At 36.5% G+C, this 23502-nt stretch overlaps 1 protein-coding gene across 6 annotated transcripts in view; it reads right to left on the bottom strand.

Annotated features, from left to right (window-relative positions):
* Nucleotides 1-23502, bottom strand: part of MDGA2 (MAM domain containing glycosylphosphatidylinositol anchor 2) — a 782115-nt gene that overhangs the window by 283291 nt on the left and 475322 nt on the right. For all 6 annotated transcript variants that reach the window (XM_023624618.2, XM_070275008.1, XM_070275000.1 and 3 more), the window contains one exon: nucleotides 13476-13672. In XM_023624618.2, the coding sequence (XP_023480386.1) occupies nucleotides 13476-13672 (197 nt within the window). The remainder of the gene's footprint in view (nucleotides 1-13475; nucleotides 13673-23502) is intronic.

Genomic DNA, 23502 nt, shown 5'->3' on the forward strand with positions numbered 1-23502 from the left:
TCTGTTTCCTGAATCCAGAATTCTCCCTCAAGTTTCAGATGCACATGCCAAATTGCTACATCAGTATACCCATTTTGAAGTCTCACAGACACCTAAAACTCGACACACCCTAAATTGAACCTCAGCCTATTCCTCTACATCTACTCTTCCTTCTGTAATAAAAGGAAACCTAGACTTTCAAGGATTACTTCTCATTCACATTTTCAGCATCTCCTTCTCAGTGAGATCCTTTTATTGAACTTTAAACAGGGTCAACCTTGACCACTCTTTTTATTTATTTTTAAACTGAACGCTCTAAATCATGTGTTCAGCTGAGAAATTCCTGATTGTGCTTAGCACCGTTTAAGAATGCAAGCAATCACATGACCTAATCCAGAACCAGGATTTTTCTTAATATGCAAATCTGATCACACCATTTCTCTGCTTAAATCACATGAATGACTTGCTTTTGTTCTAAAAAATAAACACAACAGCTATTAGCGTATGATCTCCATTCTACACGATCTGCATTCTCCTTGCCTGCCCAGTCTTATCTCATTCTCTTAGCACCTTGTGCACATCCAGCTTCCTTCCGCTACAGACCCTTTGCACATGCCTGGCTCTTCGTTTCTGTATTTCTAATCAATTTCATTTCAGTTTTAAATCCCAACACTCCTCACTTCCACAGGTAAGCCTTTCCTCCCCGTCTGGAGAAGGAGGAATCTCTTTTCATGAAATCTGCTTATATCCTTTTATGACACAGTCTCACTTTCCCATTTCTTTTGGTAATGGATTTATTTTCTGCCAGACTCCTCCCCTTGCCAGTAAGTACCTGTCTTGCTCTGAGCACGGTGTTCCAAGCACCTAGCACAGGACTTAGCATAGGAGGACACTTTAAATGAACACTGTTCAATTGAAAGTACTATAATTACCTATCCTTCACCACTCAGGGCTTTGCTTTATACATATTTATTTTTCCGGAATCTGCTAGGCACTTGATATGAACTCAGTAGATATGAATATACGTAGTCAATATTCTAAAAGCAATCATACACTGATTACAATTCTCGAATATATACAAAGGATGAACAGCGTCATTTTGATACATAGTTAATGATAAAGTCCCTTTATTCTCCTAGAGTTAATTATATTCTGCCAGCAATTCTTGTTTCTGTTTCCACTGACAAATTATTCTGTAATCCATATTTTCTGGATACTATTTCAACACCCCACTGAAATTGTACCTTCTGATGTCATTAATGATGCTTTTGCGTTTGAATTCAATAAATATTTCTTTTTTATGGTTCTCTAATTCTCTGCTTATTTCTAATACTTTAGATTACCAATGCAACTTTGACAGCCCCTTGTGTGTAGGTAATTAATTATAAATATAATAATTTCATCACTTCTTGGTTGATTTCCATTTCATTTTCTATCTATTGTACAAATTTTAGTCTGTAATCTTCTACTAATATACTCCTAGTGGAATCTGATCATTATCCTAGTTTCAATTAGCATCTATGTATAGACATCTGACAAATCTCTAAACAACAACAACAAAAATCACACTTGAAAAAAACCACCAATAGTATGGTAATCAGTAAAATCCTGCTTTTCCAAATTTTTCCTGTAGTTTTAGTTACAATGTTTGCTAGCAATTACACTCTTGCACTTGCAATTTTCCTCCTCTGGATCTCTTGAGATAATCTACCCTGGTTTCCTAATTCTCTTTGACCGTTCTTTCTCTTGCTGTTGTTCATTTGTTGACGTCTCTCATTCCCGCATTACCCAACCCCACAAGAAGGTCCACGTCATACTTTGCCAGTGACGTTAGACCTGTCTCTTCTGTTTCTAGGCCATAGTTTTCTGTCTCTTGGTTCTCCCCTTAATCTCTGTGTGTGCGTCCTTTCCCAAGTCTCTATCTGCACCTTGGACCTCTAGCCCCGTCTCATGTTCTCTGATAATGGCCTGATGGAGATTTTCATCAGTGGGGCCGACAATGGCATATGACGCTCGATGAGTGCACTGTTCCACTCACTCACACAGAGCACCAGTGCAGACAAATTTTCTCTTCTGATATTGTTAGTTTTTCAGGATAGCCCCCATCATTCTCCCCGTAATCCAGACTGAGAACTCATGTCCTCATCCCTCTTCACCGTTTCTCATCAGCCTACAGTCAATGGCATCGAGTGCTTTAGATTAGTCTTGGATTTTCCTTCCACAAATGGCCTTTGCTTCCAATCCCATAGGCATCATGTTTGCTTTAGATCCTCATCCTCCATTGAGTTAACAAATATTGCTTGAGTACCTCTTTTGGCTAAGGTGGTGTACTGCCCGCTGTGGAGGACGGCAGCTCTCCTTCATCCTAATCGTTCTGTGTGCTGCCAACAGGCACGCCTTCGTCGTGTCATTTCCACCCTAGAAAACCCTAGGCAACTCTCCTTCTCTGAAAGCCCATTTAGCGTGTCATTTGAAACTCTGCGCAGTCTAAGGAAAATTACTTTTTCCTTATTCCCTACACAAACTCTTTAGTCTCATCAAATTAGTTTCATCACTATTTTGAGGTATCTCTTTACAATTTCCAACTCTGCTATTTTTTAAGAAAACACTCCTTACCTCTTGATATGAATCTTTTTCTGTTCCCATCTGAATGTAAGTGCAGTTCAAAAAAATCTGTACATACTCTGTAAAGTCTTTTCTGACCTCCTAAATTAGAAGGGAATTCTACTCCTTTGGAAGTTCTATTGCATTTTTATACCATAACATCTATTTATAGCTCACTACTTAGTGTTTGGTTATGAGCGATCATTCAATGTGTTGACTTAGGTTCCATAACTGAGTCATGAGGCCCCAGGAGCAGAGCATCCTGTACCTCTCACCACACCTTGTAGGGAGCGTCTCAGATCCATTGCTCAATAAATATTTGTTGTACTGACAGGATACACCTAAACTGTGGTCTTTCCACCCATCATATTCTCCAAAGAGAAATGCAGTCATAATATATAATCATAATGACTTTTAAAAATAAAAGATATAAAAATATAAAATCTATAAAAATTAGACTTTGTTTTTCCTCACTAAGTGCTCTGTCCTTGACTTATATCATTATTTCTTGTATCATCCTCATTTTTCAGTCTTTTCTACACAACGTGTCACATTAATAATCACTCAGAAACTGTCTGATTTTTTCTTTGTAATTTTTCTACCTTTAAATATTTGCAGTTGGACTACTAGACCAGGTCCATGGTCAACTCTTGTGCTTCTCCCTGCTCTTTGTAAAAAATAAAAATTATACCATAGAAAGTCAATTCCTTTCAACTTTATCCTGGCCATGGCACTTCCTGTCTATCACATTTTAAGAAATAGCTTTAAAATTAACTACAACCATAGAGTGGATGACCTGCTCAAAGTTCTGTTTTTCCATCTTCATGCTACTAAGAGGGGAACGATCTCTTCTGCAAAAGCTCATCAAGCTGTACCCTTAGGTTTCAGGTACTTTTCTCTACGTATATCACACTTCAACAAAACACATTTATACAAAATTAACTATAGCCTTATTTCAGTGAACAGATAATCATACAGTGCAGACTCCACGCAAGTACTTTCCAAATGCTGGGAACACAGAGAGAAAGACATGGAGCTTTATGTGTTTGGAACCATAAATATCTAAACAGGACAGAGAATGATCTATAAAAGTACTAAGTGCTGCCAAGTAAATCAAACAAGACAACGTGATAGAAAGAAATGGGGATGTGGTAAGGTGCTTGACACAGGACACGCTGGGGGGCTGGGAGGCATCTCTAAGGAGGTCACATCTGAGCTGACACTTGAATAACTGGAAGGCTATTTGGAAGGGAGTGACACAGTGTGGTACACATAGAGGGAACCATGACTGAGGAGACCTTGATATGGTGGTAAGGCTGACCTGTTGAACGAGTAGATAGAAAATCAATATGACTGGAGTGTAGAGCAATGAGAAGCATGGAATGACATAAAATTGTGGCATTTGGAAGAGATCATATTAGATGGGCTATTAGAGGAGGTTTCGATTTATTCCAACACTACTTATTCTGTGTTTAATGCCACGTGCCTCATCTATCCATTTTTTTTCCACCAAGGCTTGCCTTCTCTTTTTGGGAAATATCTTAAACATGATTTTTATCTACCATAACTGTCTACTCCACCAAACAACACACAACCCCTCATTCACTTTGAATATTACTAGACAGCCATTATTTCAAGAAAGAGTTTTCAAACTAAAAGCTCTTTCCTCTGAGACAATCTCTAAAACTGTGTTCTTCCTACATGCTTTCTCTTTTATTTTCTGAGTTAATATCTTTTGTCTATTTATATCAGTAATATTTCTTTATATGTTTACACATGTTTCCTGCCATTTACATTATATTATTGGCCCTTCCTTTTCCATTATATGAGATAACTTCACTTCAAATTCCATCTCTGCCATTTGTGCAGTGCACGCTGCCAGCTCAGCAGAGACTGGCGACTAGAAGAGACAAGGGCCAACTTGTTGTCTTATACATAATGAGTTTTCACTAAATATTGTTCAACCATATTTACTCTATTAGTAGTAACAGGAACAAAAAAAATCTTAACATTAGGGTAGGCTGAAAGATAGATTTATGAGGCAGAGTTAGGGGCCATCCATAGAAGAACTGAACAGTCAGTTATGAACAAGAGAATGTAAATGAAAAGCAAACCCCAAGGGAAATACTGAAGACAACCAGGTACATCTGAAACACCAGGCATGAAGTTCCGGTCACAAAATTACAGAGGTCACTTTTCTAATGGATGTGTTCTTGAAATGTCTTGTGTATCTAAGTTTTGGTGCTCAGGAAAGCTGCCAGTGTTTATGTCCAAAAGTATAGAATATAAATTGGAGAGTAATATTGAAATTTTAAGGCTTAAAAAGAGAATTCACACTACCCTTTGAGATGATTCTCACACTTTAAAGACCAAGCATGGCCTAATAAATATAAAGGTTTGCACACAGTGTATCCTAGTTAATTCTATGCAGAACAGCGTAGCCAAACAGGCAAATGAGAAGGACAGATAAATAGAAAAATAACTTTTACTGTGAACTCTACATCCGCAATTTCCCAAGGGTTCAGCTATCATGGGAATGGAGAGTTACAGTGGGTGAGCTAAGATGATTTTTCTTGTAGTTAGAAAACAAGGTACCAAGATGTGTGAACCTACAGGACAGTCACCTAAGCTAACACATAAGATTACTCTACGCTGCACGTCAGAGAGGGAGGGGGATACCACAGACAGTCTACCGAAGGAACGCAGACAGTAACAGGTGTAGGGCGGGAGAATTTGAACCTTGCCCACTTAAGTAATTCACTACATTCAGGCAACGGTGAGGGCATCCAGGCTGACCCACTTCCTCTCAACAAACAGCTCCCAAAGCCCAGAATACTTTCAAAAAATATAGCATAATGCATAACAAAACAGAATATCCATATATGTGTGCACATATATATGCTAACAAATGGCATTTATGTGTACATTTAAATATATATGTATATATATTTACAATGATTTAGACTTTACTACTTATAACTTTTATCACATAACATTATTTTCTTACTCATATAAATTTAATATTCTGTGATATTGGAAAGCTTTTTGCATGTGAATTTCCCTGATTTCTAAAAAGAAATTTTCAGTTGATTATTGTCTAATTGTATAATTAGTCTAATTAGCCTAATTATAACTAATTATGCAATGGATGTAAATATGTTCAGTCTTGTAATTAGACGGTGTAATTACAATACACAAGATGATGTCATGAACATCCTTACTAAAGTTTTAGAAAAACAGCAAAAGTAAGTGTAGTTTGTAAAATTTGAGTACATGTTTCCACGACATTCACAAAACTATCTGCAACACCTATATTTAAGCTTGCAAAGCTACTTTTTTTTTAAATAAAAGAAATAAAAGGAAGGTATTCTATATATTAGGCAGTGGCCCTCACCAGTGTTGACATTGTCTAGTGAAATAATACCCATAGCCTCAAGCAGTATTTCCATTTTACTTATAAAATAAATTGGAACTTTCTTTTAATATTTACTTTCAGATATCAGTAAAACAAACACTTTCAATTCCACTTTTTTTTTGTAGCTGTCATGAATAATTTATTATGAAGTTAGATAACAATATATGCTAGCCTACATCTTCACTATCAAGTGACTGAAAGTATGAAAAGCATAATTATTCTTCTTAGACTTATTACATCATATGCTTATCAATTCATATCAGCCTGAGGAACACAGACCAATTAAATTCCAGAAGCATTATCTACAAAAAGGTATAAACAAGATTGTGTCATTCAACAGGATGGTGAAATGAATATTCAATTCAAATTCATATAGTTATTAACAGTATGAATGGGCATGTGAGATAGATAGATCTCATTATCTTAGAAATTCTATTTTATTAAAAACAAGACATTGTTATTGAATTGCAAAGCATAATAATATCTTTAAAAGAAATCTGATTTTCTGACATTAAAAAATAAGCAGATTTATGATCTGTCATTTGAATCCTTCCACAATACATTCCCAGTATACCCTTCCAGCTTTCCACAATCCACTGTTCCTCATGTATAGTACCGATTGCTCCAGCCAACCAGAGGCATGGCCAGTCTTTGGAGATGTTGCTTTCCTTCTGTATATTGCAGGTGCTGCTGCTTTCCAGCCTGAGTGCTCTCTCCATAGCAGTATTGTGCGCCTCTATTTTAACAAAGATTTTTACTTTGTATCATAATCGCTATTTTTCTTAACTTCTCCCTATACATATCAACCAAGTTAGAGGAGGAGCCTTGCCTAGCAACCTCTGTATTTCCGGCAGAGAGTTGGCAATATCTTGCACATAGTAGATCTCAGTCTTTTTGTTTGTTGCCGAGGAATATTGTCCCTGAGCTAACATCTGTGCCAGTCTTCCTCTAATTTGTACGTGGGACACCACCATAGCATGGCTAGTTGAGCAGAGTGTAGGTCCACGCAAGAGATCCGAACCCACGAAACCCCAGCTGCCAAAGCAGAGCATGCAAACCCAAACACTACATCATGGGGTTGGCCCCTAGATCTCAGTTATTTTCACTGGATTTATTTATACTATGAAGCCACAAAGGCCATAGAATCTGTGGAAATAAATTAAAATGTTATTGAAGTACAAAGAATGTTAGCATGGAAAGTTTTTTCTTCATAAAGTACACAAGGCAATTGATGGGAAAGAAGAGTCCAAAAAATCAATAACACCTAAGAATTCAAAATACGTATCCATATATACACATAAACATAAAGACACTAGCACAAATAAGCAAAAGGAAAATTAAACACTATTCCTATCTCATTACAAATATCAAAGCCATTAAACGAAGGTGAGAAAAAGTCAACCTTGGGGAAATATTTCAAGAATACAACACCAAATTAATTTTAAATCTAAAGTAAATTTGATACACAAAGAAATAATTGACACATTTAACTCAATAACACAACTCCAAATAGTTACTTAGGAGTGTAGCGGTTTATCTTCTTTTTTACTTTTGTTTGTGAGGAAGATTAGCCCAGAGCTAACATCTGGTGCCAATCCTCCTCTTTTTGCTGAGGAAGACTGGCCCTGAGCTAACATTAGTGCCCATCTTCCTCTATTTTATATGTGGGAGGCCTGCCACAGCATGGCTTGATAAGTGGTGCTAGGTCCGCACCTGGGATTTGAACCAGCAAACCCCAGGCCACCAACGTGGAACATGCAAACTTAACTGCTGTGCCATGGGGCTACAGGCCTGGTTTATGTTCTAATGTGGGGGAAAACAACTAGATATGATGTTTGTAAATTAGAACCTACATAAAAATTACAACTATAATCCACAGTTCTTCCAAATTTCCAAGGAAGTCAGAAGCTACAAATGAGGACATTGTTTGCTATCAAGCAGACTCATGGGTAAAAATGTTCTCCACATCATATTCATCTATATTATAAAAATGTGCCCTGGAGGCTGGAATAAGTCCTGGAATTCTCAGTCTATTAATTCTAATTGTTTTTTGATTCAACAGAACTTTTGGAGAAACCCTGCTTATTTTGTAACTCTCTATATTTGAAGTCATACAAAACTAGTGATGGTATCAGATGTACCACTGTATCCCTCCTGAAAATCTGTGGACTCAAGCAGAGTTTCAAAACAGCAGCCCAGGGGGCCAAACATTGAACTCCAGCAGTGACAGGTGGTGCACTGTTTTCTAAAAAGCAGACATATACGGCAAGCCCCACCAGTTCTTATTTTCAAGCTACCAGAAAGATTCACAGATTTGGTTACCAGATCATTCTCAGTAGGCATTTGCATTTGTGATTTCCACACAAAAGTAAATCTGCTATGGCCCATTGAAAGAGAACCCCTTGGATTTCCAAGTGGCTATGTTCACCTAGCTCCTAGCCCCTGAGATATAATTCCTTTATAAGAAGTTCTCCAGAATTTCTTAAGTAAATGACCAGCTTCCTGTGCATTTATGACAAATACACATATACACAAAGAGACTCAAAGCAGTATCTCAAAGGTTATCAAATCTAAACACAACTGGTATTGGAAAATCTTACATATGCTCTCTAATTGTTCATGGGGCATTACTACACATGACAAGCAAGGAAAATCGGAATGGAGGGGATGAGGTTTTTCTTTGCTCAATTATAATACCTGACCAATATCGATCATCCTCAGTTCAATAACCTTCATATCAGTCTCCTCAAATTGATCTGCAGATTCAACAAAACTCACTCAGAATCTTATCAGCCTTTTTGTAGAAACTGACATGACGATCCCAAAATTTAAGTGGAAATACAAAGGGCATAAAACATCCAAAACAATTTTGAAAAAGATGAGCCCAGTTGGAGGACTTATTCTTCCTGATTTCAAGACTTATTATAAAGCCACAGTAATTAAGATAGTGTGGTATTGGCATAAACACAGACATATAAATCAATAGGACAGAATGAATAGTCCAGAAAGAGTCCCTAATATACAGGACCAATTGATTTTCAATTTAAGTGCCAACAAAATTCAGTGGTAAACGAATGATCTTTTCAATAAATGGTGCTAGAACACATGTATATCTATCTGCAAAGAAATTAGATCTCAAACATTCCCTCACATCATAAATGAAAATTAACTCAAAATGGAAAAGGGAAATATGCTGGCAAATATAAGTGGATGATGATTGTTTCAAAGAATGAAATAATAATGTCTTGCTGATTTTTAAAAATATGTAGAATTAAAATACTAGACAGGGTAATAAATATTGTTAAAATACTCAAAGTTTTTATCATTATTGATGAAATGGTAAAGTAATAATCAAAGATACAGGGTATAATTTTCTTCTTCTTCTCCCCAAAGGCTCCCAGGACATAGTTGTATATTCTAGTTGTAGGTCCTTCTCGTTGTGCCAGGATATAACCAAAAATTAAACTAAGATAATTCAAAACTCTTAGTAAAATAGAGGAGAAAATGCAATAAATAAAAAAAATATTTGGCAAATCCAAAAGAAGGCAAAAAAGGGAGAAGTAAAACAAAACAGGTGGATATATAGACAAAAATAGTCACATAGATATCAGTTGCATTAAACGTACTAAAAACTAAGGTTGTCCCACTGGATTAAAACAATAACGAAAACCTACCAACTGGTTACAAGTGACATGTTGTAAATATAAAGACACAGAAAGTTTGAAAGTGATAGGAGAAATGAATATTTAACAGTTTTCCTCTTCAAAAAAAAACACTAACCAAAAGGAAGCTTATGTAGTTAAATTAATGACAGATGGACAGACTTTAAGGCAAGAAGTAGTGTTCGAGGCAAAGCAGGACATGTTTTTCTGATAATCTGCCAGGCAGATATAATAATTCTAATTCTGCATGTACTAATAATATATCTTCAAAATATATAAAGCAAAAATTGCTAGAAATAAAGAAGAAATAGACAAATTCACAGCCACGGCCACAGATATTAACTAATCTCTCTCAATAGCTTTTAGAATCAACAAATGTGCCCGAACAGGCACTCAACCCTTTTGGAATGCACATTTCGCGGGTGCACATGGATCATTTAGGAAAGTGGACCACAGGCTTAGCATAACGCAAGTCTCAATTTCTAAAATTGAAATGATTTAGAGCATGCTTTCTAACACTGTGGAATTAGACTAGAAATCAATTAAAAATTATAACTAGGAAAGCATCAACAGTTTGGAAATTAAATGCATTTAAATGGATTCAATTACAACATCATTCTCATTGACATTTCACTAAGCTTTCTTTAGTGGGTGAAGAGGGACAGAGTTAGAGAGAGGAAGTCGGGAGTTACTAGTAGCTTGGAGTCAATTTGAACTAATCCCACAGCTAGTAATGCAGACATCTCCCTGGGAGTATTGACTCAACATTGAACACATATGTACTGAGAATCTTCCATGTGTCAGGCACTGTTTGAGCTGTTGAAAAGCCAAGCCTCTACAGTTAGTGAGTTCACACTCAAATGCACAAATAAGATAGTTTGACAGTTACAGTGCCTTGAAGAAAAAAGTACAATAAAACCTGGTGCTGGGAAAGAGTAACTGGCACGGAAGGGACGTGACTTCAGCTAGATCTGCCAGGGCATGCCTTCCTGAGGTGATGAGTCCTCAGCCTTAGGAAGACCCTGCCATGTTTCCAAGGAAACACCATTCTCTGTGGAGGGCTCAACCAAGGCACGTCCAAGGATGGTGTGACCAGAACAGTAGATGGGGTACAGAAGCCTAGATAAGAGAGAACAAATCAGAGCAAGGTCAAACATGGTCCTGTAGGTTACACCACTGGAGAGATTACAGCAGGAAAAATGATTTATGTTTTTAAATGATCACTCAAATGTTTGGAGTTTTCTGTAATAAAGCATGACAGCCAGTTAGGAACCTACTGCTGTATTCCACGGAGAGAGAATGGAAGTCATGTGGTATGGCTGGGCTCATGTATGTCAAGCTCATGTGTAGTATATCAACATGCGCGGTATGAAGAAACTCCACTGTTTTCTCATGTATGCAAAAGCCAATATTCTCTGTGGCCTTAAGAATTAAATTTTTCATGTGCTGCTGTTGGAGAGTTTCTATCAGTTTGGCCTACAAAGTATGCTTAATATTAACAAATTACGTAAATATACAACACAAAAGTATTGAAGTGTTTCTTGCTCCTACATGATTGTTAGGACAGATACAAATATATAGCCATTTCACAAGGAGAGAGAAGCAACATCATCAAGTAACCAAAGGCAGGAAAGACACTTTTAAATGGGAGCTATTTCTGCATGTTATTGGCAATTATCAACTACAGCAGGTGAATCCAGAACACAAAATTGCAAGAAAAGCTTCCTTGTTTCTTAACTACTTTTTAAGAGAATTAATCCAGACAGTCCAATAGCAGAGTTACTAGCACAGCAAAGGTGGAGAAAGCCTGCGACATACGGCATTGGAAAGGCCGATACTCATTTAGAAGGAAGGATCAGTACTGAAATGTTCAAATTAAAAACATTTGTTTTCTCCTAAAAGAATGGGGGAAGAAAAAGAAGGAAGAGACAATAAAAGTTACTTTTAAAAGGCAAAATCAATAGCTACTAGTTTGAGAGCTCTTATAAGATGATGTTTTAGAGTTGCTAGCATAGAAATAGCAACAAACTCGAAAGAACAAATGAAAAGTTTGATTGCGCTTGTTTCATCATGTCAAAGCAAATTCCTGATTATTTTGAAAGTATAAATATTTTCTCCAAATTTGAACAAGGCCCATGTGTTCACGTGCAAGTGATCAGAGCGATGCGCAAGTTGGAAATAACCATGTCGTGAATAGGTGGTTAGAATTACCTCAGCATCTGTAAACATTATGATGTTAGGCAAGAAGATATGTTTTCTAAATTTTCACGATGTCCACACTTTAGAAAGAAATTGACCACAGAAGAATCAAATACGTGGTAGGTGATCATTTATCTAAATTTCTAAACTCTAGAGGCATCCAAGCATCCACATACTGTTAACTGCTCCAAATTAAAAAAAATTGATTTTAGTACAAAATTAAGAAGGAAATACCATAGTGCAGAATAAATGAGGAAATCGTGATCCTGCCGAATGGCAGAGAAGAGCTGAGGCCCTACTGGCCTGAGTCAAGAGAGGGTCAGATCAAAAAGGTCTACAACACTGTGTCATGGTGGATTCAACAGTAATGTATGTGCTAAGATAATTTTCAGACATTTATATTTTGGCAAGTCACAGCTGTTCTATATCTTTAAGTAACAACACATAGAAATATATATATATGGTATGTACAGATGCTTTTGCATAATCACTGTATTCGTTCACAGTTCATATCTAAACATTGACAATTAAATTAATTTGAAAGTGGTCAGGCCTTAGACATTACAACTAAATGTTTCACTATATTTAAGAAAATAAATTTAATGGTGAAAAACGGGATCCTGGGAAATTTACAAACTCAGAATAATCTTATGACATTAGAGAGTTGAGATGTGAAACTTGTAATGATCTTGAAAATTTTGAAGTAGAATATTCACAATATTTTAAATTTGGTTGTATATTTCCCTAGTTATGGACATATAGATGCCTCAAAACTACATATAATATAGTCAAATCCCTGTCTATCTTGTTGCCTAGCTCATGGGTTTTTTTATTATTCATTGTGACAACTATTTTGAATATTTTTCGAAATGCATTTTCTTAATTTAAAACTTTTTCTTTGTTAAATTGGTTTTGCTCCTTTCCAGTTATCAAAAAATCTTTATAATAACAGCATTTGAATATTCCTACAAATTTGAATGTCTTCATCAAGAATTATTAATTTGCCACTTTCAATACATTACAGAAGAATATTTCATTTTACATTCACTCAATGTAAAATTAATTCAATTTTTATTTTTATTAAATAAGTTTTTAATGACTCATTAGATAGTGCAGCTTTTACATAATTAAGGCTCTATTCTTTAAGTCAAAACCAAAACTGAACAAAGGAAATTAGATAGCTTTTTTCCTAAAACAAAAGCCAAATAAATTTCAAGTAGATTTCTTCATTCTTTTAAAACCTATTTATCACTGCAAATGGGGAAATCAAAATCTCTTCTTTTAAGAAATGTTTTTCACAAAAAACAAAGCAGTCAGCAAATGTATAATTACATACTTCATAGTCAAACCTAGGTAAACTCTGGATAAAGAAATAGGATACACTAATTTAAAACTTTTTTCAAGAGTTAACATTTTAAATTTACCTACCACACAAAAAATAAACCAACTGTCCTGCATTTTTTGAGTCCTCTGATCTCTCAGTCAAGAACACATTGTTTTTTTAAAAGCCAGGTTTGGAGAAACTATCTTTTCAGATAGATGTAATATTGCATGCTGCCTGAATTAGGAAAGTATTCTAGCCGAGTAGGGTGGAAATACTACACCTTCTTTCCTACCTGGGTAAAGAAGGGTTCATAAATCTCAACGCCTTTGTCAGATCCTTGTAGTAACACCTCCTGGCCGCGTCTCCAGCTGTACCGGACCGGTGGGTTGGAATTGGCAACGCAGCGGAGGAACACCGTTCTCTCATAGTAAAATTGTTCTTTCGCTTCGCCTATGCTTTGATGCACAGTTACTACCGGATCATCCAAATCTAGAAAAATAAAAACAACCAAGTGACAATGTTATGAGTTAACATGGCTTGTAAAGTATTGCACATAAAACTAACCAAAGATGCGTTTTCCTAATTGATTATATTGCTTATCACTAGACATTTTTTTCACTGAGTTTATTGAACTCATTTGCAGAGAAACTTCCAATGATAGGAGGTAAAGACAAGTAATAGCTATTTCTTAAGATCTCTATTTGTTGAGATGGTACAAAGGAATTTGCATATTTCCTACATTTTCCCAACAGCCACATAAAACAGCTCCATGAGAGAGATTAGAGTTCAAAACCCTCAAATTCAAGAGATTAGCCAAAACAATGAACCATAATGACAGAGAAATAAATGTCAAGCAGCTCAATTAACTCTTTCCCTTAACATACTTGTTTTTCAAACTATTTATTACTGACACATTAAAAACAATCAAAAATTGTGATTACAGATTATTCTAATATTTACAGTAAGAAACTACGATCTTCTACTGGGTTAAATTTTTCTTTCATCTTAGATTTTATATCCTAGATCATATTTGATACTTTGAACTGTGCTAAGAGAAGGTACTATTAAAAGGCATTAATATTTCTATTACTGAATATTAGAAATAAATTTTTGCCATTTTACATGGATTCTAAAGAACAGATATATACCAAGGGTTTAATGAATATTTTCTGGAAAAAAAAACAATTCATAAATATCTTGGGGTTTGTGGGTCATACAGATTTGTCTCAACTACTCAACTCTACCACTGTCGTGTGAAATCAGCCAAAGACCACAGGTAAGTGAGTGAACAAGGAATGTGGCTGAGTTTCAAAGAACTTTATTTATAGATGTAGGGGCCCCACCCAGATTTGGCTCCTGGGCCACAATCTGCCATGGACCGTCATCCCCTGATATATCATATCCCAGGTTCTTTTTTCAAGAGAAAAAGAAATTAAGAAATGTACTTGCTTTAAAACAACTGTATCGTACATTTGAAAGTTGCTAAGAGAGTAGACGTTAAAGGCTCTCATCAGAAGAAAAAAAACCTGGTAACTACGCATGGTGATGGATGTTAACTAGAATTATGGTCGTGATTGTTTTGCAATACATATAAATATTGAATCATTATGTTGTGCACTGAAACTAATGTAATATGTCAATTATATATCAGTTAAAAATGGGAAAAATAAAACAGCAGGCTCTTGGTTCCATGCGCTAGTATAAATTTAGTATGTACTTATTAAAAGTGGTACAAACATTTGCTGTATTTAAATATTAATTTACCCCATTTATCTTTATAACTCTGAAAGGTAACTTCACTTTTGTGGTCTTGAATTTCCTTACCAATAAAATGGGAATAACAATTGTAGCATCTTATTACGGCTATTGTAGGATTAGATGAGATTGTCCATAAAGCCTTGGGGCACATAGTAAATACCCTATAAAAGTTAGTAATATTATTTTATCATTATTATTATCATGACTGGGGTTTTATTTAGACTCCCAATAATTGTATGTTGTTTTCCTACCTTTATCTCACCAATCCATAATGCACTCAACTCTCATTTTAAACAGGTAAAAATGCCCCTTTCCCACTTGTTTAGGCTCTGAAATGTTTCTACATGACAAATATTTTTATGTGAAGCTCGAAAAGAAGCTACCATATTCATAAATACAGAAATAGTGAGGTGTGTGAGCATATGCTACTCTGAATATTTAAAAGACATTGTTCCTTACAAAAGATTCTTTTCGATGTGTTAAAATAATAAAAAGCCAGCAAACGTAGTGAAGTAATAGTTGCCCTAAGGAATCAAAGCACAGAATCTCAAATCTCTCCAGTTTGAAAAGTTGTTTTATCCAAATGTGACTTGCTTGACAGCTCTACTTAGATTTCTAGTTTTGCAACACTGAGGTTTTCTTTTCCAACATTAGAATCTTTTCACAGCTACCTCAAAGGGCTCTAATTTTAGTAGTGTAAATTTGCAGAACAACTGGTGCCTTTTGGGGCCGTTTCAGGCAGTTCCAGTTCACTCCATTAGCTGTGCAGGGGCATGTGCAGTCTGGCTTAATAAGTTGGAGAACTCAGAGGTACCGACATCATCATCATGAAATGTTTAAAGGGCTTTGAAATCCATCAAATATTTGCTTATTTGGTGATTAGGCCTTCACACAGAAGTCAGTTTCTACAGAGACTGATTAGCTGAAAGCAGCCTTAGTGACTTGAAAAAAAGGTACTGTGAGCCAATTGTGATCAATTAATTTTTTCTTGTACAAAACATAATTCTTTTAGTTATAGTCTCATTATTGGAAGACAGGAGCTGTGTTATGTTGTGAAAAACACAGGAAGAGAAGAGAATTGGATGGAACACACTGTGACAATGGTGACTCTCCTTGGATTCCAAATTGTTAATCATATTGTACTTCCCAACAACCATTTATTGACGTGTCCCTAGCTCTGTTGTCAGGCAGTGGTGTTGACAGGCTCAGTCAGGAACAGATCAAACCTAACAATCGTTTAAACATGCTCTTCCCTGATCTAGATGAGTTTTGGGTCACCAGCCTTCTGAGAACCTAACCCTGGGCCAATGGCTTACTGAACGTGGTATTGGCAGAATTATCTGTTGGATTCTCCCATTTTGGGAATCTCTACTTCATAAAACACTTACATGATAATTTTTTAGATTTAAAAATAAACATGCCAAAAACAAGATTTCTTTTAAACAAGTCAAATAATGGCATGACTAAAGAACAGATTTAATATATTTAAGTAACATATATCACATATGTCATGTATATATCACTGAAAATATATGTTTAATACACATTCTATATATTTCTGAGTGGAACTGAATGTGTGTATTTGGCTTAGGTGAGGTTTCTTGGAAAAGAGACTCCAGGACAGAGATATGTGTGAAGGAAGCACACTGGGAAGGACCTTTCTAGATCAACACATGTGAGGAGGTGAAGGACGCAAGACTGTTGAAGAGAGTTGAACTACAGTATAGTTGCCACAAAGATCACAGGAGCTCTAGAGAAGTTTTGGAGCCCTGATGTCCCCTCAGAGCTGTCCTGCCCTCAGGCAAGGGAGCTAAGCTTTTACACATCACCCCTCTCCCATCAACCAGTACTTGCGTGTGTGCTCTTCCCCACTAGGGGGCATGACCTTGAGTTTAGGGCAATGTTTAGTTTTGGGCAATTTCAAGAGAAGGATTCAGCTGATAGCTCTCAGCTGCTAAAACTCTCAGCAGCTGGAGGAATGAGCGCTTCAGTCCTGAGGAAGGGATCTGGCCAGCGCATTATAGCATCCATTTAGATCTACTCGCTAGCTACGGTAATTCACTCTGCCTGAGAAAAGCTACTCGAGGATTTTGGTTAGTCACCTTTTCTGGGGAAACTTTCAAAAGGAACTCTAGTGGGGTGATATTCACCATCTCCTTCTACTATTACCATTCTAGACTGTTCTCATTCTGGTCTAGTACATCTTTTGGTATAAGTAGCTTACCTAGTAAGGTTACCAGACCTTTGTCACTGAGTATTTTCAACCCTGGGTCACTGTGCCCTTCTCAAGCCATTGCTGATGCACTTGACTGTTTGCCTCCAAAATTAGACAAAAGAATATGAAGAAATGACTCAGTGGATCAACTGGGTATCAAACATGTTCTTCACTGCCTCACTGTGTAACAACAGCCCTACCCCTGGCTGATCACACAGGCCAGTTCCTTCTGCCAGGATGGTGACACCTCTTAGCTGCTGTTTCCCAATAAAGGAAGCCTAAGGTAACTGAGTAGCAGCCACGGCTTAAGGATTAATGGGACTCTTGCTGTGCCAGTTAAGAGAAGCTTTTGCCCCTTCTGAGAACTAGGACTTCTAAGCTGGCAGAACCCAGAGTTGCGGGAAGGGAAGCATAGAGTCCCTAACTGGGTCACTGAGTGTGGTGGTAGTAAGTAGGGTCACTCCTTGGTTCTTGAACCTATGTATTCTACAGAAGAAAAAAAAGGGTCATATAATAATGGTCATTGATTTTGAACGTATATTGCATCTTGGAGGACAGCACTCCCTCCTTACCAGATATTCTCTCTCTAAGACACAGCTGTCTCTTCCAAAGACCATTCTATCATGCTAGTAAGTTGGCATTTTTAGGCAGTGTAGAATACGATATGATCAGAGAAGCCCATGGCAATGTGCCTACTGCTACATCTTCACTGCTGTGAAATGTGCTTCTGGTCCCATGAGTGGCTAGCTAGGATCCTGTGTTAAGAATAAAACCCTCTAAAAACCTTTGGATAGGGCTGCTGCTGGCTGATGTCAGCAGAAAAATCCATACTCAGAATTTATGTCAAATTCAGCCAAAATGATGAACTGTCACTTTTAGGGTTAAAAAGGTGTAATGTATTCAATTTTCTACCAAGGGATTAACCGGAATTCTTGAAGGATAGTGCTTTATCAAGAGCCAAGTGTTGTTCTCTGTTGCTGCCAGGTTAGATACGCAGTAGCGGCAGTAGAGTCATCAGCCTTTACAGATGATAACCCACGTTTCAAGCTTATTCAGAGCCTACAAGCTCTGACTCCAAGGGCCAAGGAATCAATTCGGAGGTTCTGACAAGTACTATGTTCATTCCAATCACACAGTTAGAGACTAGGTAAATGACAACAGGGTGGGGATCTGTGGACTAGGAGACCCAATGTGAGCCAGCTGTGGGCCACGACTCCGTTTATTACCTGGCACCCAAATGACCAACTCTAATAGTACAAGGACTTGAATATTCTGTAGAATCTTAGGTGTCAAGGTCAACTTGGATGGGATGTATCACCGTCCTCAAAATGTTTCAGAAGTACCCTTTTCCTAGTATAGTTATTCAAGTATATGAATATAGGTTCTTTTGAGAAAGAATTGGGAGAATTATTACCATATACATTTGCTGTGGTCTTGCAGGGTTCTTTCTGGTGACTGTCTCCCCTCTAGTCAAAGAGTTCAAGGTCTGAAAATTTCCTGCTGAGGATTCAAGCTTCTCTGAAGCGCTGCTATACTTTTAAATAATTCCTAAGCCTTATTATCAGCTTTTATGACCCCTGGCTAAAGAAGATCAGAATCTCTTTATATACTGCTAAAGAGGCCTTCTTATTCTCACCCATCACCTTCAGTCCATGATTAATCGCACTCGGCCTTTTATTTTTTTCTCCACTGCATGAATAGAACTCAGCAGAAACTGATTCCATTGTCCTTATAATTACTTTCTCTTGAATTCCTCAAAAGCCTGAGATATTGAATTCACAGTGCATTACCTTCCAGCGGTATCTATCCTCCGTGACCACTGGTGAAGATTTTAACAATTTCACCACTATAGCATTCAAGGGCTATCAGTGGTCCACCTACCACCAGCAATGGGATCCTCATTGCCAGTCAGTTAGTGGACTAATAGGTGATCCATCTCTAACATTCTATTTTAAAGTCTGCTTCCTCAAACCATCTAGATTGATTCCTTGGAAATATGGTTCTTCAATGAAGACATGCCTTTAGGAAATGTATTGGGGAGTATCTTCAGGCTCTGTTCTTGTGGTGGTGTGCAAAAAAAGAAGTAGGATTAAGCAATGAGAAGAGTTAAATGTGATGCATCACTACAAAGTGACCAGATGATCCAGAAAGGAACTGCAGAGTGAGATGGTGTTGCAGAGTTGTTCTGCAGAGGACACTGATCCATCACTGGATTAGGGCTTCCCTGGTGAGGAGGCTTGACCTTAGGTCATGTGGCTCTTCCAGCTGAGGACAATTTCATGAGAGGGATTCACCTGAGAGTGCACAGCTTCCAACACTCCCGGGATTCAGACAGAGTGCCTGCTATACAGTTTTAGCCAAGGACTTTGAGGTTACCATATCTAATTTTCTTCAGTCTTTATATATGGTTCAGGGAGCATGGGACTTTTCTACATATTTATTTAGTAGTCAATTTTCATACTAAATGGCTTTGATAATACTACAGAACCACATGGACTATTTTCTGTTATCACTGATGTTTTACTTGCACTTATTTCTTCTCTTTAAAATAAATTTCTTTAAATTTTATGGGCTAAGTATGTGAAATTCAAACACCTAGATACGATAATCATTGACAAATACAAAATGTTCTTTGAAGTAAAGGACATAATTTTTGTTATTTAACAGAGGACAAAATTCTTCACATTTATAAAGTAAATCATTGAATATATTGTTTGATATACAAATATTTGCTTAAAATACATATTAATATCATAACTAATATGGTTTTCTATACTATGTACCCCTATGTGCATAAGATGCATATCTTAGTCATGTTTGTGTCCCTAAAACTGGACATAATGGACATAAGTACTCAACAATGGTCTAATGTATTAATGTAAAGGAACTGAATCAATTTTCATTGAGGTTGATCATATGATACGGTATGGTTATCCACACATAGCCCTACATACCATAGGCTACCCACACATTCCATATGTATGGCAAGGCTCCCCATACATAATATAATGATGTTAAGAAAAATTCCCATAAATACAACAGCTACTCCTTTCTAACTGAAATAATTTTCTGGAAACTCTTTCTTTGGCTGATTAAATATGCTAGGAACTGACAAATTAAAATCATTTTAAGAAAATTAAAAAAAAATACGATGATGTAAGCTACCTTTCTTAGCCCTAGAAACTTACATAAACTGAACTGTGTGACTCATTAGCTATAGGGCTGAGAGAAAGGTAGGAGTTAAGGAAGCTCTCCAAGGACCTGGCTTAGGCAGTTGGGTAGACAGTGCATTAACTGAAACATGAAATATAAAGTGAGACTTGTACCTGGCCTGGGAAGGACGGAGGAGGGAGGCTGGGGAAGGTGGATTTGCTGATTTGTGTTTAGATTATGCTGAAGGACAACCACCTATAGCTCCCCTCGTCCCACTGAGCATAAACGGAGCCAGAACGAGAAGTCTGGGCTACAGAGAGGGATTTGGGAGTCATCAGTATGCTGTGTGAAGAAATGAGACGACGCAGGAGTGTGCAGAACGAGAAGAGGAAAGATCCAGTGAGAGAGCCCTGGGCAGCACCAAATGGAGGCAAGAAGAAGGGACACATTTGAAAAAGACTGGGGAAAAATGATGAAAGAAGTGGAGACAAAACAAATTAATGGGAAACAAAATAAATGTTAAAAATACTTTCACTGCCATGGAGGGGTTGACAAGGAGAAAAAATGCTGAAAAGAAACCAATGTAAGAATAGAACTGGAAAGTGATTTAAATTTGGTGAGGAATAGCTCATTGGTGACCTTCACCAGAGGTGTGTCAGTGGATTAATGGGACCAACAGTCACGTTTCTATGCCTTAAGGAGTGAAGACAGCTGAAAACATGGAGAGATTAATGGCTCTAATCCTTTCAGGAAACTTGACTCTGACAAGAAAGAGTTAGGGGCATAGCCGGAGGACGACACGTGATCAAGGGGTGTTGCTTTGTTTTCACAGATATGTTTTCCTATAAGCTGGGAAAGATATATTTAAATTCAAATAGGGAAGATCCAGGAGTATATAAGGAAAAAATAAAACAATAGGAAGCTTTAGGAAAATGGTCAATGTTTGAATACCATTTATTATATATTTTTACATAATATTATATATATTATTATATATTTTAATAAAGAATTATCATTTAATGGTATAATTATGATATAAATATTAGGATTTTACATCTCAACATTATTTAAGATTTATCAGCAGTGTGTCCCTGTTTTTTGGAGGTTTTCACTCAAGCTTCCAGTCTTTTAGGCTAGAAAACCTAGAATTATTTTTGACTCCTCCCTATCTTTTCATCAATAGAATTTTTACATGAAAAGAATCCAAAATTAGTTCTTATATACTAGCTAGCCCTGTTTGAGATAAGGTCTACTACATCATGGCAGCATTGTCTAGTCCATTATCTAGTTAAACTGGGGTACTCGAGTCACATGAAAGAGTTAACTCGTCTCCCAGCATGCACTGGCACAGGTTAATCTATGTGCTTATGTGAACCAGTTATTAACTGAAACTGAAGTCACGGGGTGTAGTTACAAGTTAAAGAATCAATTAATCTCAAAAATAATCACAGCAGAAGCATGTTTTCCACAGGGGGTTTATGCCACCATTTGGTCCAATTTTTCTGTCTTTAATCTTTGAATTAAACCAAATGAATCTGAAAACCCAGATGGCAAAGACACACTGGATACTGTATTGGATGTCATCTTTCCCTCCGAGAAGTTCCAGAAATCTTAAAAATCTTATTTTTAAGGCAAAAGAAATCCAAAAATATTTTCTTAAGGAAAATAACCACTCAATACACTTGGAGGCATTAAAGTTTCTCAAATATATTAGTTCTCCACTTTATGGGTAAGAATTTGTTACTATTATAACTATGGGATGAATGTACCTAACAACAGATAATGCTAACTAACTAACCTGAATAAAATTACGTTGCTTTGAAGTTACACAAAAGAGAAACTAATCAAATCATTGTTAGACATAGCAACAGTCAAGAACAAGGCGCTTTACTGGATGTCAATGATTTGTAGCACTTTCTGCAGATACCGATACAAAACAGAACTGCTTTCTTAGACAAATCAATGAGAAATTTTGAGCAAGTATTGATGACAAGAAATGTTTCATGTCTTTTCTTGTATAGTGATTTTTGGACAATGACTAATTTTATCTGATAACCCATAAAGGAAAACAGACAAAATGAGTACTTACAGCCAAATTCTCCAAATGGGATATAATACATATATAATATATATACACATATAATACATATATATACATATAAGATGTATATATATTATATGTATATATATATATTTGTTTGTTTTCTTCTTCTTAAAACTTGTTTCCCATTCCACTCTCTTCTTTCATACCCTGACCTCCCTATGGAACCCATGTTAACATCCTGATATTCTTCTATGTTTTTCTTCAGGCTCATATACATGCACACATTTGTGTGTGCACATGCCTAAGGGTTTTGTTTGTCTTTCTATAAAATTAATCTTATAACACTTTTTAAAAAAAAATCTTGCTTTTTGCACATAAAATATCTCATGGAAATCACTCCAAAGTAGAGCTTTAATCCTTTTTTTTTATATTTGTACCACATCCCTGGACATGAATGTACATAATTGATTCAACTATTCCACTATTATGGGCATTAACCTTATTTCCAGTTTTTTCACTCCGCGAATAACGCCATATTAATGGCCTCTGAACATATACTTTCAAACTGGTGGCTTTATTTGGATGGGAGAAATTCTTATAAGTGGGAAAATGGCTTCTAAGTAGTTGAAACTTTTTGCCTGTTTTCTTTCCAAAATAAATATACATTTCACCATAAGCCTACGAGCGTCATTTTTACTATGTCTCAGCATGATGGATTTCTTTGCTGTTCTAAATTTTTGTGCATTCTGATTGTGTGAGGCAGTAGCTGTCACTGTGGACTGCCTTTCCACAACTACTAGTGAATTTGAGTGTCTTTTCATTTGTTAAATGGCCACCTAGACTTTTCTTCCTTGAACTGCCAACTCACATTGTTGGTCTCTTTTTCTCTTAGGTTGGTTGCCTTTTTCTCTAAAAATTTTAAAAATCTCTTTGTATATGACAGATTATAACCTTTTGATGATTATTTGTCTATTAATTTTGCTTGAGATATTTTTTCCTAGACAAAATAACTTTTATGTAACAAAATATTATCTTTTCTGTATAACTTTGGATTGTAAAGTACAGTAAAATATGCCTAGCTTTCCCCTAGATTGCACACGAGGTCTTTACTCCATCAAGAGTTGAATTTTGAGTATCCTGTCATTTAGA

Source organism: Equus caballus, chromosome 1 (genome assembly GCF_041296265.1).
Source record: "Equus caballus isolate H_3958 breed thoroughbred chromosome 1, TB-T2T, whole genome shotgun sequence".
Classification (NCBI taxonomy): domain Eukaryota; kingdom Metazoa; phylum Chordata; class Mammalia; order Perissodactyla; family Equidae; genus Equus; species Equus caballus.